The sequence below is a fragment of the Notothenia rossii genome (assembly GCF_949606895.1).
Source record: "Notothenia rossii genome assembly, chromosome: 8".
Lineage (NCBI taxonomy): Eukaryota > Metazoa > Chordata > Actinopteri > Perciformes > Nototheniidae > Notothenia > Notothenia rossii.
The window spans coordinates 28,339,864-28,356,056 of NC_136906.1; the positions used below are offsets into that span (position 1 = coordinate 28,339,864).

The 16,193-nt window shown below is 41.7% G+C and overlaps 1 protein-coding gene across 7 annotated transcripts in view; it reads left to right on the forward strand.

The window, feature by feature from the left end:
• Positions 1-16,193, forward strand: part of LOC307017094 (RNA binding protein fox-1 homolog 3-like) — a 263,790-nt gene that overhangs the window by 124,673 nt on the left and 122,924 nt on the right. For all 7 annotated transcript variants that reach the window (XM_079646556.1, XM_079646552.1, XM_079646555.1 and 4 more), the window contains exon 4: positions 7,078-7,187. In XM_079646556.1, coding sequence (XP_079502682.1) covers positions 7,078-7,187 — 110 coding nt within the window. The remainder of the gene's footprint in view (positions 1-7,077; positions 7,188-16,193) is intronic.

Below are 16,193 nucleotides of genomic sequence, written 5' to 3' on the forward strand. Positions count from 1 at the left end.
CCTCCTGTCTTCTGTCTCTGCGTCTCCGAGCTCAGTGGACTTTGATTTAAGATCTCTGCATCAGTTTATGGTTTATATATCCTAAATAGACGTTTTAATAGGCCTTTTACTCTTTGTTCCCTTATTGTATTGTGCAATGTAAGCAGTAATCATAAATTATAATAATTATAATGTGTTGCTGCCGGCTGAAAACCTTGCACGGTATCTCTGAAATGTCAAGTTTTCACAAAGAATAACGGCCTTGTACAAAGCTTGACCCACGCCGATTTGAAATAATTGATTACATTTTAGAGCTTTTATCAGCCTATTAGGACGGATGTGCAGTATTATTTTTGTGTATAACTCTTATACATTAGATATTTACTGACTCTGGTCTGATGTCAGGAGAGACTTTGAGTCAAATGATGCGCAAAACATCTGGGAAATGTTCCTTTGATGGAGTGATGCATCCAAAAAAAACATGTTGTGTTAAATATTTCACTCTGTGTAAACATCATGAGGCTTCAATTAGGAACGGAAACACCATGAAACATCCTTTATATACATGATACTGTGTCAGTGGGGATGAAGATGATGGTGACTTTAGAGGAGAAAAGGGGGGCATATTGGAGTTAAAAGCATCTGCTGGTTATTTTTACTGGTCAGATTGACCCATTGATGTTTTTTTCCATAGGATAAGAAAATATAATAAGCACATCTGCATTTGAGCTTGATCCCTTTTCTCTATTTTGTATTCATCCAATCTCTTTGCCGGGTAAACTGCCATCAGGCTCAGAGGCAATTTGTGGTACCTCTGAACACGTCCTTAACAGTACCATCATGCGTCCATCAGTGCCACGGAGAACACAGTTTTATTACTCCATTTGATTCCATACGAGGTTCATTCCCCAGATTTGTTATGCATCGTGGGCTTAGCTCAGGCAGAAGATAATCTGGACAGCGAGGGGCTCTCCGTGTTACGGCTCAAACAGGATAAAGCGCTGACACATTTCGGACCGGAGGACTGGTGAGCGGGGAGGGCAGGAAGAAAGAGAGATTAAGAGCTACACCATTGTTTACCTCCTCTAAGGTGCAGGATACTGTGTCGTTTATAAATGTTGCTAGCTGTTATTGGTTACCTCGCAGGCTTTGGGGGAAAGAGGAAAGGAAAATGAGAACAAAAAAAGAAAAACTTTGGGAAAGACCCAGGAGGGGGGTTCGATACAACTTTAATAATGCGTAGCAAGAGCTAAATGAGCCATTCTGCGGTACTTTAAGACGTCTTCCCTCCACCCACCCCCACTCCACCTCACGCTACCAACCCCCCCCCCCTCTCAGTCTCAGGGCCTGAATTATTAAAAGTGTTGTTTTCCCTTATTGCATTGCAGCAATGTGCCTCGTTGCTAGAAATGAGCTGCTCATTCTGGAGTTTGAATGCTTAAAGTGACCCACCTCCAGAGGCAAAGCCAGGGGAGGGGGCCGGAGAGCACACACACACACACACGCACACACACACACACACACACACACACACACACACACACACACACACACACACACACACACACACACACACACACACACATATATGAATAACCACAGTCCCCTATAGTGTCTACACTAAGTTCAAATGTTTTTTCCTTTTTTCTCAGATTTGAAGCTAGATCCAATTACACCATTTCTGACTGCCACTACTTCTAAAATGTTGCTTTAAAAAACGCTTTAATGAGTAAGTATTAACATAAATATCTTCTGTCAATCAATTAATTAGGTCATTTATCTGCCTCAATATTGTCTAACTTTAATGGTCATATTTGTTTTTCACATATACACGGTGATGAAACTTTGACTTCCAGTTCATTTTGAATAAATCTGCAATCATTAAAAAATCCTGGCCAATAAAATTTCTTTGCTATTTAGTCCTTACGTTAACATTTTCTTCAAAGCAAATCTGCCTCTCTGAACATTAAGTTGTTTAAAGATGCCTTATTTTGCTTCAATGTTTCAAAATCTCTTTATTTTTCTCATACTGCCTGTACTGCAGCACCTCTTTTCACCCTCTGTCTGAAACCAGGGCCCAGTCTGCTCTGATTGGTTAGCTGGCTGGCTCTGTAGTGATTGGTCAACCACTTAGATGTCCCGCCCCTTAGCCTATCGCTTACAATGTGTTGGAGCGCTAGCCAATAGAAGTAAATAGTGTTAGTAAAACAAAGAAGTCCAATAGAGGCAGAGAAATGCCCTCTGGTGTGAACTTTGGGATTTTAGACTTTGCACACCATTTACATGCATGCAAAGACAAAAACATATATAACACGCTACAGGAAAGGCAAAACCCAGACAATATAATAGGGCCCCTTTTCCTAAAATCAAGTTACATTCTGTATTCTCCTGCAGAAGTCTTTGCCCTTGTTTATTGTTTCAAAGTGTAAACAACCATATATAGAAAGTACTATTCCTATTTTTTACAACACATACTATACACTGACAGCTTGTATTGTTTCAATTATATTGATCTAATACTCAAATATAGACATAAATACTTTGTGTGTTGCAGTATAGTATTTATTCATTCCTTTTTGAAGACTTTAAAAGATTCTAAAGTTTAAGGTTGAATATTCAAATTCAGAATAACGTATGAGCAAAATCAATCGTACAAAATATATAAATAACAGCATCTACCTTGAAATGAGCTCCATGAATGACTGCACAAAAAAATCTGACTTGCAGCCAAACAATAGGAAAAAGAGACAGAATCAAACAAGCTTCACTGATATCATAAAACAACACCATCTCCTTCCCTTCCTCTACTCTTACAGCTTTTCTACATGGCGGATTATTTGGGTATTAAATCATTTGATACCTGCAGCCTTATTCTGAAATTACCCCCCAAAAAAGTGGAAGATAATGCAAAGTACTGCAGGTTGCATTCCCCTCCTTAGAAGCCACACACACCAGCATCACACACACTTTAATCACACAATTAATAATTAATCAGAGGTTGGGCTCAATGCTGTCGAGTCTGCAGATGAGAGAACGGCTCCAACTGCTGAGAGGGGGCCCTAAAAACGCAGGATTAACAACCAAAAAAACCAGATTATCAACAGGTCATCCAGAACCAATAAGCAACATGTCATCACTTTAGGTTAGACGTTATGGAAACACTAGCGCTGATGCAAACATGGAGCCGAATCCATTTTTAATACAGAAAGAAATATACATAAAAAAGCGCCCGGTTTTACAGCTCTGCAGACTTTACAAGGGGATGAAGCTGTCTCTTCTATGTGACATTTTCTGCATGCATATATGGAGAGTTTGATGATATGCTCTGTTCGCTGCATGTAAACACCATCAATAATACCATACCAAACGGTTGATGGAGGAATAGGTCAGGGATGTGTGTGCAAACAGTGATAGCATCCGCTGCATTGATTCCAACTGCTCTGGAATTGATCATAACAAACACCAAATCATCATTTTGTTGCGTTATTTATTCCCACTGATGTATTCAACATTTTCCAATACTGTTTGATCAAAAGTTTACACCCTCTTTTTTTCTCTGCGCTGCAGCAGCAGCTGTAATTACAACATGCACAATGACCTCATTCTGCTGTGTCAGTAGCGGTAATGTATAGCCCCTTGATCTTAAACTGCAAATAAAAACGGTGTGCACTTATTTTCCCAATGTGCTGACTAAATTCCCGGCATTTTTTAGACATGGCTGTGACGGCGTATCAGAATTTGATATAAGCACTGCTGCTCCTATTCGTCTGACAAGGTCTCTCTTGCCTTAATATGCATTCAATAATGTGAAATGATATTAGTTGTAGGAGCTCATTGACTGTGCACTCGGGGTCTCGCCGCGTCTCTCCGTCTCTGTCTGTATCGCGCTCTTCATCTGTTCTTCTTCCACACACACAGAGAGAAGAAATGGAGAGGAAGAAAAAAAGTGGGAGGCTTGAACCACGGACAGCAGCAGAGCAATCACACCAAAGCAATGCCCCCCACGCCTGGCCCATTAATAACAGTAATACGCACACCGCGCCCAAGCCAGCACTGCCGAAAGCACCACTGACACTTTAATGGGCATTTTTTACTTTTGTTTTTAAATAATGCATGTGCTGCGTGTCAGCACTGCTTCACTCCACCTCTGGTGTGCCTTTGCAGCGTTCCTTTGTGCAGGAATTACAATGGGGACCTGTGTTTCTGTGCTGCCTCCTCCATAAGCTGCATTCATCACATACATGGGGACGTCAGCGTGCACTACATCACACTCTTGGGGACATGTGTGCGTGTTTGACGGGCATGCATGTGTGTTGCATGTGAGCTAATTAAGAGTGTCCATGTGAGGGTGAACTGTGTGCTGTGGACACAACTTACTGTACACAGAAAGCTTTGCATTTCACAGCAGTATACTTGACAGAATACCAGTGTTATTGTGTTTATGTGCAGCATATATGTTTTTTTAACCTTTGATTTGACTTGGAAAGCCTCTGAGAGCCAAAGTTAAACTGTAACTTGAGTTCTGATCCAGTCAAAATGAAAATGACAAGAAATCCACTCTTGAAATATGACAACAGTATTCAATGTGGTTACAAGGAGGGTTTAAGATAAGCAAATACATAGCTATACATGCATGTCTGTATTTTTAATTGATGTTAAAGAAGCCTTTAACACGCAAGCCCAGGAGTGTTGCGGTATAAACGCCAGCAGCTCGACACACTGAAGCTGTTTGAGAGCTGCATGTATACAAAAAACAGGGAGAAACAGCTTACTTGTTTTTTTGGATTAGATTACAGCCGATATGTTGGTCAGAAAAGGGAGCATTTGTGCAATAAACACTAATCGTAGCCCTTTTCCACTAACATGAAGGTTATTTTACGGTTCACACCCTGCATTTTGAACAACTTTGAACATTTCAACAAAAATGTAAAAGTGGTTCCTAATTGGAAACGCTATTTATAAGGTTTTGTTGACGGGAAAGCAAACCATGACTTGCACTTCAAAGTATTCTACGTGTCCTTATCATCCATCATTGTTTTTTGGATATAAACAGATGTCTGTAGTAAAAAAGATATCAATGATGACATATGGTATGGAGTCAGATTTGGGTCAATATTCTAGCGCGCAAAACAAGCTACTCACGAGCGGAAAATGTGCTTTTACATGCGCATAAAATGACCCTCGCTTGGAGTTGCAAGGTTTGATAAATGCCTGAACTACCAAGAGCCGAGGAGTGACAGCAGGAAGATCAGTTGGACGAGATTGAATGGTAAAGATGTTCATAAAAAAACATTACATTCGTAAAGTGTACAGCTAATATATATATATATATATATATACTGTATATATATATATATATATATTCATTTTATATAAAACAATATATTTTTGAGTGGGCTGTATCTGTCGAAAACTGCTAGCTACTGTCTGCTGTATGCACCTCTTACGAAATGAACTATAAATGAACTATAGTATTACTATAGTATACTGTAAGAGTTGTATAGTGCCCTATAGTAAGTTTGTAGTGTTCCGTAGTATTTTTCACCTGCTATCGTAGGCCTATTACTATAGTTTTTTCTGTTGTGCCATTTTATTAGCTATTGTAGCCCTATAATATTTCAATAGTAACACTATGTATCTAGATATTTTTAGTATTCCTATATTATTTTAAATAGTATATAGGATAATATATAGTGTTTCTGTAGTTGTTTTTTGAACACACCATAGAACACTCCTATAGTAATAGTATGATATTGTCATAATGAATCCATATTATTACTATAGTGTTTGTAAAAGTATTACACTCCTAGAATTAATGTGTCATTTTAAAAAAAAATCAAATTAATTGATGTATATATATATATATATATATATATAGTAGCTGTACACTTTACGAACATAATGTTTTTTTGTGGACAACTTTACCATTCAATCTCGTCCAACTGATCTTCCTGCTGTCACTCCTCGGCTCTTGGTAGTTCAGGCATTTATCAAACCTGGCAACTCCGGGCTTCCTGGCAGCTGTCAATCAAAGTCCAGTGGCTCCGCCCCAAATTCTCAGAAACTTTTCACGCGCGCGCAGACAGACTCCACGAGCGAGAGGCTGACACTCCCGTGAGCAAGCAAGAGGGCTGTTTCTCTCGCGAGCAAGCGCATAGCCGCTCGCGGGAGTTTAATCTGCGCGCGAGGGTCATTTAATGCGCGTGTAAAAGCACATTTTCCGCTCGTGAGTAGCTTGTTTTGCTCGCTAGAATATTGACCCAAATCTGACTCCATATATGGCATCTTGGACTACTTTGCACTTCTGTCACACCATGTTTTAGGAACAGGTCTAACATGGTCACTGTACCAGGGGGCCCAAATGCAATACACATCCATGTCTCCATATAAGGAAAATGGAAACAAATAAAACGATAAAGCATTTAATGAGGAGCTTTCCAAATACCAATCAGGTATTCTCAAGGTCCTATCTGTGTTGATGATTGTAATATCCCTTCATCATTGCAGCAACAGTTGCTTATTTCGTTACAGCGGCCCAAGACAAAACCCCAAAATGGGCCTTGTAAAGCTGGCAATGTCTTACTAATTGTGGCTTATTGATGGAAAACTCTGAAGTGTTGGAGACCAACATCATGATTGTGATCAAATGTGTCAAATAAGAGTTAACATTTTTGTTCTCTAACCCTTTTTTCCCTCGCCTATTTGATGCCTTTTATGTTATGATGAAGCGCTTACAAGTCGACACTTTGACATATTTTTCATTCAGACAAGTTCTAGAGATTTTTTCTTCATAGTACAACTCATTTGGTAATTTAGATATTGGAAAATACAGTGTGTTTTGGATCAGCAGTGCTCGGTTGTGTAACTGTATTGATTGTATATGAGCTACAAATATGTATCTGACATTACATGAAAGGTCAATAAACCTCGGAAATCAATATTTATAACAATCAATGATGCCTTCTCTATTATTTCTCTTCCGGTGCAATGATTTCATTTGATTGAATTTGCCTTTTTTTTGTCTCAGAGTGCATACAATTGCCCCTCCGGCCGCTTCCTGTCCGTTTCAATGCTTGTGTTTTCTCTGTGTCCCCGCAGGAAACACGTTGTGTAAGTCAGGAAACATTGCTGTCTTCGGGAACGTGGTGTACAGCGGACTGCTGAACGATCACCTCTGGCATTTGGGAGTGCCCCTCTTTACAAGACTGGTAAGAGCAGCAGGCACACTTACCTCCATTTTGTCAGAAGACTTTCATGCAGTGCTGTTGAACCCCAAACAGGCTTCAGGTGCAGAATTCCCCAGCCTCTCTAATAGGGTGCTTTTGATGCCCGCTTTGTTGCCATGTGTTGGTTGGAGTTATACAGGATGTGACAGTCCTCGGCTGTGGATGGGAGACTACAGAACCCAGTCACATCTTAGCGTCTTATTTCATATCTCTTTCCGGCTTCAGGTAGGAAAGTCCCATGTGAGGAGAAACAAAAGATGTGTGATCTCCGGCCATAAAAACAAAGGTGAAGTTAGGTGTTTGGATTTGTTTCTTCCCATTTTAATCTGGTACACTGAGAAAAAGGCCGGCTAAATTATTAAAGAGGACAAACAATGCTCATTTTCTGGTTTCATATTTGTATGCTGTGCCTCTACTGTGACATGTTTACATGTTTAATGTTTGAAAAGGCCTTTATTTGTGCTGCATGTTCTGCAGCACCTCTTCTCACACTGGATGTAAAAAGAGAACTTGATACAGCCTTGGATGCAGGGCCCTGTTCAACACTATTAGAGTTGCTCAGTGGCGAATGAAGCCCAACATGGAGCGACTGTAGATTAAAAAAGTACCCGTATCTGGGCCAATATAGAGCATGCTCTCTTGAGTTTCCCTTAAGCCCCGCTCTGATCTCCTGCTCTCGTTAGAATCAGAATACCTTTATTTGTCTCAGTCATATGAGGGAAAATAACCCTTGAATTGGCTTTAAGCGCATTTTACAACTGTAAGCCCCTTGTGATTTAAATATAGTGTCCGTACTGGTAGTTGGGTGAGCAAAAAAATGTGGATTTACAGATGTGTCTTTGTAGTTCTACCATTTGGCCACAAAGCAAATTTGCTTCAACGGCTTGCTTTCTTCCTTGGGGCTTGCTTTTCACCTGGTCTGTTCAAATAGAACCCGGTCTGCTCTGATTGGTTATCTGGCTGGCTATGTTATGATTGGTCAACTGCTTAGAAACGTGTTGGAAATCACCCTCTCCTTAGCATTTAATGTACAAAGAGTTGGAGCACTATCCAATAGAAGCACGAGTGTTACATAGTGATGTAAACAAAGGAGTCCAATAGCCGCTTTCACACCAAGTACTTTGCCGTACTTAGTGCCCAGCACTTAGTGCCCAGCACTTAGTGCCAGCACTTAGTTCCCCCATGGAACTAAGTACAGATCGCGTTCACACCGGAATAAGTCCCTGGGGGAGGATTAGGCAAATTAAGCCGCTGACGTCACTTCTTCTTCTTCTGCTTTGGGTTTACTGGCAGTCCGCAAAAAACTTCACGGCGAATACTGCCACCCGAAGTCCCCGGCCGGAAGTCCCCGGAGTTGGGGACTGGCTTCAGTAGAAGCTGCTGGGTCTCCCAGCAGCCTCTTTAATGAAATGTAGCTTCATGGCAACAACTTAAAACAAATAAAAATGTTGTACTTAGCAGCAGTGGAACCCCGTCTTAGGGATTAATGATAAACGTCTATCACTAATTGTCGAAGGGAAATGGAATGTTTGCTCTACACTCACTGGTGCTGCGATGCGAGAGAAGAGATTCTTGTGCGAGTCATAAAACCACGAGGATCACAGAACACATTTTCCTAAAGAAAAAATAAATTCAGCACAGCACTTTTTCTTCCCGTTAATTACCCTCCTTCTAAGCGGGTCGCAAGTTTTCATCAATGTTTATTATTGATTAAATATGTCGCTGGAGCTGTCATTTATGAGTCGGGAATTACTGTTGATTGGTGCACAAGGGTTGCATATAATTGGGTAACATTAAATAGATAATTCAGCTGATCTCATAAATGTCTAATGTGAAGGCTTGTTTGATTATCAATTAATGTCAAATGGAGATGCAAGAGGCTGTTAAGATGCCTGTGCTGCTACTACATCTCTCCCTACTATCTGTACTAGGTATATGTGTATATCTTTATATATATGCACTAATGAATTCAAAGAAATACTCAAGCATGCATTCCCTGACATGTGTCTTTGAAGGATGCAACAAATGAGAAACATGACAGCTGACAGAGATCTGGCTTTCAATTAAACAGAAAGTGTTGCTGTTTTTCTGTTCTTATCAGTCATATTGAGTGTGGAAGAAAAAAAATATAATTAAACTGATATTTTCATCGTTGAAAGGGGTCTCCATGGTCTTAGGAATTGGTACGATGTAAATCATATATTTTTTATTCTTAAAGAGGCAGTATGCACTATTCCAAATCAGTGTTAGTTTGCTGTTGTATAATGTGTTGTGTGGTATATACAAGGCAGGAAAGATCTCTCAAAAGGCATTACTGTATTGCATCATGGGATATATAGGATGAATTGGGGACTAAAGGTCAATCTCTGCCTCTCCATGGTGCCACAATTCAAGTTTCAAAATTGTTAAATATTTTCCTTCTTTTTTCCATATGACATTCACCACAAGTCCATGTCATTGAATGTTTATAACATGATTTCCAAATACTTACCACCTCAGGTCTCACTGTTATGCCCTTTTTTTTTCTGAATGAAAAGTTATTCATATATTTTTTATATCGAATGCAAATGTTGACAATTGGGGAGGACAACAAATATATGCAAGGGCAAAAGTAATTATAAAATGAAGCCATGACAGAGAATAAAAACAACTACAGGTATAACACACATTTGTATGCTCGTGCTAATATTTGCCCTGCACCATCCACTACAAAGGGTTAATATGAATGTGTGAGCAGACCACACACCTGGCTCCTGTGGTGCTAAAGACTGCTGTGTCCATGTTAACATCCTGGGTGTCCCGTCTTGGACCGCTGAGTACCCGCAGAGCTCACAGGCTGGAGCAGCGCTTGTCGTTGTGAAAGGTGTGACTTCCTGCTGGGACTCGGGGGTGTGGCCTTGTGTAGCACACCAGGTCCGCCCCGCAGTGGTATCAGCACGACACGCAGCCAGCTTCACACCCTAACACTGCGCCCCTAATTACTGCACAGCCCTGGGCCAGTGCCGCCTGCTCCATGCCAAGGTGTAAACACTGCATTATTAACACTACATACAGTCTGCATGCATTGCTATGTTTAATATACTCCACGTATGTCTACACAGAGGCGTTACTTTAGTGGGATTCTTTACGTGGAGCCGTACAATAGATTTATTGTTTTCCAGACAGTGAGCTCCAAAATCACCAGATGGGCGATTTGCTGCGTATAGTGTAATGTATGCTTACAAATGATGTTTAATGATGTCTTCCAGGGCTACGAAACAAAACATTACTGTGTTCAAGGCTAAATATGCAGGCTCTCCATGTTAGAATGCCTGAGTTAAAGAGATATGTGAAAGCATGGTGTCTTCTTGTTGTTTTCTCTTTTTGTATTGGCTGTCGGGATGTCTTGATGATGCAACGCAATTTATCGGTTGTCGTTGTAGCCCACACATGAGCTAAATTCAAATGTAATTTTAAAAAAGTGCAGTTTAGGTCTTAAGGGAACACATTATGCAGATTGTTAGGTTCATTCCAATATTCTATACATCTACAGGATACTGTATTCCTGATACATGTTCCATGTCGCTTATAAAGCCGTGTGGAAAAATAAATAATTGGCAAAGGTGGTTCTCAAGCCATTGGTGTAGATATCTCACAGTTTGTGCCTATTCACCTCAAATGTACAGCTGCTTATCCTGTGCAAGATTTTCTTTAAGGCCGGAGAAGTGCAGGCCACACTAGCATAATGTGTTGATATTAAAGGGGCCCTATCATGCTAATTTTCAGGTTTCATATTTGTATTTTTTGTCTCTACTGTGACATGTGTACATGCTTTAATGTTGAAAAAGCTCATTATTTTTTATCATACTACCTGCCTTTTTTTCACCCTGTGTTTGAAACCAGAGCCTAGTCTGCTCTGATTGTTTAGCTGGCCTGCTCCATTGTGATGTATCCTCTGCTTTGAGATGTCCCTTCCCTTAATCACATCACAATGTGTTGAAGCGCTAGCCAATAGAAGTGCGGGTGTTACATAGTGATGTTACTGAAGTAAACAAAATAGTCCAATGTAGGCGCTTCAGGCAGGGGGGGTGGGAGTGTGTGAGAGAGAAACTCCCTCTGCATGGAACACAGGGATGTTAGCCTTTGCAGACCATTGAAATGCACAATGCCTATATAACACTAAAGGCAATAAAAAAAAAGTAACGCATAAGACGATATTTTTAAGTCAAAGTAAAGCTATTTCTGCTAGACTGTCCTTTGAATTCATAGGCCATTTACTTTTTTATGAAATAGAAAAACAAATATCTAACGTATGTGGCAGCAGGAAAGTTTCAATCGGTTCATAATAACAAATTCCACTGAGAGCAGGCCAAATTCCACAAGAGGCAGGAACAGTCTCATACTGTGGAGCACTGAATGTCCTCCCTGTGCCGGAACATGGACCCCTGTGAGCTGGAGTTGATATCACCAGCAGGCGAGGCGACTTTACACATTTGCAGTAATCTCAGCAGCAAGCAAATCAGGGGTTGTCGAGCTATGGTTAGCCCCAAAGGGAAAACATGTCAGTCACCAGCCACCCTGCTTAATGTAAGCTCCACTTTGTCACAGTGTTGAATGAATTTGTACCACTGTTTAAGGTAGCAATGCTTCAGTCCTGATCGCTGGCAGCTAGCTCGGTGTGAGCAGAGTTATGACCGATAGCGAGCTGATGGCCTCCTCGTTACTCAATAAGAATACATTCTTCAAAAAAATGTGCGGTGCTGAAAACTTTTAAACCTTTTAGATATATACTGTATATATCTTATTTGAATAATGACTACCTGGTAGAATGTCATTTTGTATGTTAAACTGCATATGCCTGTTCATTAAATCCATCAGTGTAAATCATATTGTAATTTTTAAAGTTAAAAACCTCCATATATATTTAAATATTCTGGTTCATAGGACCATTTAGTATCCAGCAGTGGCAACTAGTTATTTTTTTTTTACAGGCCACCAGTGACGTGACGGTTTTTGAAACGTTGTGGCAGGGGGGACGAAAGGCGTTAAATGGTTCCCGGCGGGATTCGAACCTGGGTCCACCCCACAGAGACCGAGCCCCCCTATATTGGGTGCCAATTATACAGAGTGAGCTTTACAGCCTAACTAGTCCAACTTTTGTCACTGCAAAAAAAAATCAATTGCAATGCAATATGTAAAACTCCATCACCACACACATTCTTAACGTGCTGTGATCTTGAAAGCTTACGGAGCATTAAATTCTGCAGTGCAGTATTGCGAAACACTATCACCGCGCGCAGCCTCCTTTCATGATGTGCTGCGTTTAGTATAGAAATGTCAATAGCTACCTGTGGAGTTGATGAAGGCAGATAAAAGGAGCGCAGCTGAGGATCCATGTCAGCGAGTAGTAAAACAGGTCACTCCATAAAGGGAAGTGTGTGATTAGAGGAAAGTAACCTGTGAGACTCAGGATGGACTCACACCAGCTGAGACTTGGCTGTGTGTTGAACAGGTAGAGATAACTATAGCGTGGAAGTCCACTGGGATTTGTATCGAGAGCGGGGTTCATTGTCTTTCTGATGAAAGAGATGTGAGTGTAGACTGACAGAAGATGCTCTGTAAAGGTGAGATCATCATGAAATATTAAGAAGAATCTTCGAGCCGGGGCGGGAGACAGACGGACATTTTAGGCGGAACACGCTCTGTGTGAGGCCCTCCACTTCCTCCACTCTTTGAAAGCTCCATCTTTTATAATGGATGGCGGAGTCTCCTGGGATTGTCTAGACTATGGTGGGAAATCTAAATGGTAGGGAAAGCCGTGCACTCGCATCCTTGGTAAGCATGGGAGAAAAAAGCAGCTGGAGGGGGGGGGGGGGAGACAGGAAGCAGGCGAGGTCTGCACCCCGAGCAACGCCATCTTAACCCGAATTCCATTTTCCATCTGTAATTGAAGGAGATTTCTAGAAAAGGAGGAGTGGGGATTATATGATGCTAAAATGCCCTCAGATTTTTATTTCCTACCTTTTTCCCCCTAATCCCTCCAACCCCAAGTGCCCTCAGCTTCTAACCATGATGCTCTCTGTCTACATCCACTCCACCCCGACCCTTCCCCTTAGGTTTCTCTCTTTCGCCTCCACACTTTTCTTATTTTCCTCCCTCTCTCCCCTTCAGTTATTTATGAGCAGGACTTGAAATAGACTTCAGTATTTTGATAAAAAGCGTGATCCTTAATCCGAGTTGCCTGAGAAGTGCATTTCATTTTTATTTCCCATCAGAGATTGATGTAGGAGTGGGGCAGTTACCCCACTCTGTGATTGCTAATGTAAATCCATTGGGTTCTGGTGGACATGTAGAAAGATATGGGGGACTTGTATGTGCATGGTAATGCCACAAATAAGAAATTGTGTGTGTGTGTTCAGAGTAATAGAAAGGCTGAATTGTGATGTGATTGAGTGGGAAGGCCTGAGATTTATACAAAGCTTGTGTTGATTTATCAGAAGCGCACTTCAAAAATAAACCAATTCTTCTAAAACACAACAATATTTACAAAAATTACTAATTGCAATTATTCAGATGCCTTTCATACCTCACCAAGGCGGTGGAAAAGATAAAATGGGTGATAAATTCAACATGACAGTTACGCCATATGAGTGAGGCCCCTCGTGTATAAATTCCGCTCAAAGCCAGATGCAAATTTAACTCAACATCCTTATGTGGCAATTACTGATGGGTAACATAACCTGCATATAACTGCTCTGTTCATTACGACAATGTTCTCTATAGCTGGAGAATGTTCTTTAGGATCCGACAGCAAATTAGCTCATCCCCCAGGACGTCTTTTTATTGGATAATCCAGCACTAGAGGTTGCCGCAAAAACCACTGGAAGCAGCCCGCCCCGGAGCCACAGGGTTAATATTTAAAAGTGCGAGCTCCCAGTCGTGTATTGATGATATGTTTTGAAAATTGCTGAGGCAGGCTCATTGTAACTGTGCTGTCTAGAAGATAGCCAAGCCCCCCCCCCCCCCCCTTCCCTCCTCCCCATGCCTGTTTTCCCCTCCCCCTTTTACAGCCGCCAGATGGAAAACACACTAAAGCATGTAATGTAATATAGCCTGGCACACCAAGGTGTTTCACACTAACTTCATCTGGCCTCTGCTCTGATACGAAATATATATACAGTATATGTCTTTTACCAAACACACTTCCTGGTCACCAACGCTTGAGTTTGATCGCTTGCATTGCACTGGAAAAAAATGAAACGTTTACTTTAATTAAATGTATTATGTCAAAAAATGTATTAGGTTTATTGAAAGCTAAAATATTAAGTTTTAGTTTGAACTTCATATTATATCTGTTGACATAATATACTTAATGTGGTATAAAACAATTGCGGAAGAAAAATGTAGCACGTAAAGCTGAGCATTTGAAAACAAGTAAAAAATAGGCTGTTTCTCCCAATTGCCTGTGGCACACTTTTACAATTCCTCTGTTTCTTTGTTTGTGTTCACCCTTCATTATTGTCTTCTCCTGTTCAATGAACTGAAACTGCCACAACTTCAGTTAAACATCTCAGTAACAGACAGCGAGGAACAATCTGTTGGTATCACCGGCATCATCATCAATACCCTTCCCCCCCACCCTCCCCGCAGAGCTCTCCACCAAGACTCCCAGCTTCCTGCGCCCCCCCCTCCCCCCCCCCCCCCATTCCCCTCCCTCCCCGGGACGGTGAATTTTTACAGTACCAGTCCGCAGGATCCCAGTTTTGTTCGCCGCACTCCTCTATGCAGAGCAACACGGCTCCGGTGGAGGAACGCTGGAGGCAGCTGTCAAAGCGCAGGGTGCTGCTGCTCTAGTTGAGCCTCGGCGCCGTACCGACTGATTTCACATTCACCAATAAGAGACGGCACAGGGGGGGAGAGAGAGGGGGAGAGAGAGAGAGAGAGAGAGAGCAGAGAGACAGAGGGAGAGTCTCCAAGTGAGTGGTGTGGAGAGGCAAGTGGAGTGGAAGAGTGTCAAAAGAAAAAAGAGGTAACAACACCTCCCCGGCTCTCTCTTTCCTTTTCCTTTTCCTCGCTGCTTTTTTACCTCCTCTCTTTTTTTCCTGTGTTGGCTGAGAAGAAGAGGAAAGAAGGGGACTTCTTTTTGAAGAATTAACCGAAGATCAATCTGCTTGAAAGAAGAAGAAAGAAGAAGAAGAAGGAGGGGAGACACCAAGTCAGGCTCTTTTGAACAGTTGAGAGGGAGGCTGCTCAGTGGATCAGGGTGCAGTAAAGCTCAATCCAAGCGCTCGGACTCCTCCTGACACACACTCCTGACACACACTCCAGGTTGGACTGGCCCCGGCACTCGGCCCTCGCTCCTCTCCTCCGCCCCAGCCTGCCCACACCTGTCCTGCTTCTGCCATGATGATGTACTTTTGGGTGAGTACCGGATAAAGTGAGGATGCATTTAGCGCCCACGCTGCTGGGTTATTGGTTTTAAAAATGTTGTGTGTGTGTGTGTGTGTGTGTGTGTGTGTGTGTGTGTGTGTGTGTGTGTGTGTGTGTGTGTGTGTGTGTGTGTGTGTGTGTGTGTGTGTGTGTGTGTGTGTGTGTGTGTGTGTGTGTGTGTGCGTGTGCGTGTGTGTGTGTGTGTGTGTGCATGAGCAGAGCTGATGGTTTTCCATGTGTTTTGTTGACGCTGCAGCCAGATGCTATAGAGGCCTGCGCGTACGTGTCGGATGTATTCAGCCTTTTAATGCACAGAGGATGTCGGAGTGCGATTATCACCCACACTTATACACGTATTCAACTTCTAAATATGGAGCATGTTTGCCATTTAACTCCAGATCAATTGAAAGGTCTTTTGGGGACACATTTTAAACTCTTAGTGTTATAGAAATGTGCTTTGTGGTGTTGTTGCCATCGTATCCAAGTCAGACAGAATTCCTCTCTTTTTTTGTTTTTTCATAAATTAGGCAGCACTAAGGCTGCAGAATGAGGATGATTACAGATTGTTAACCAGCGCTG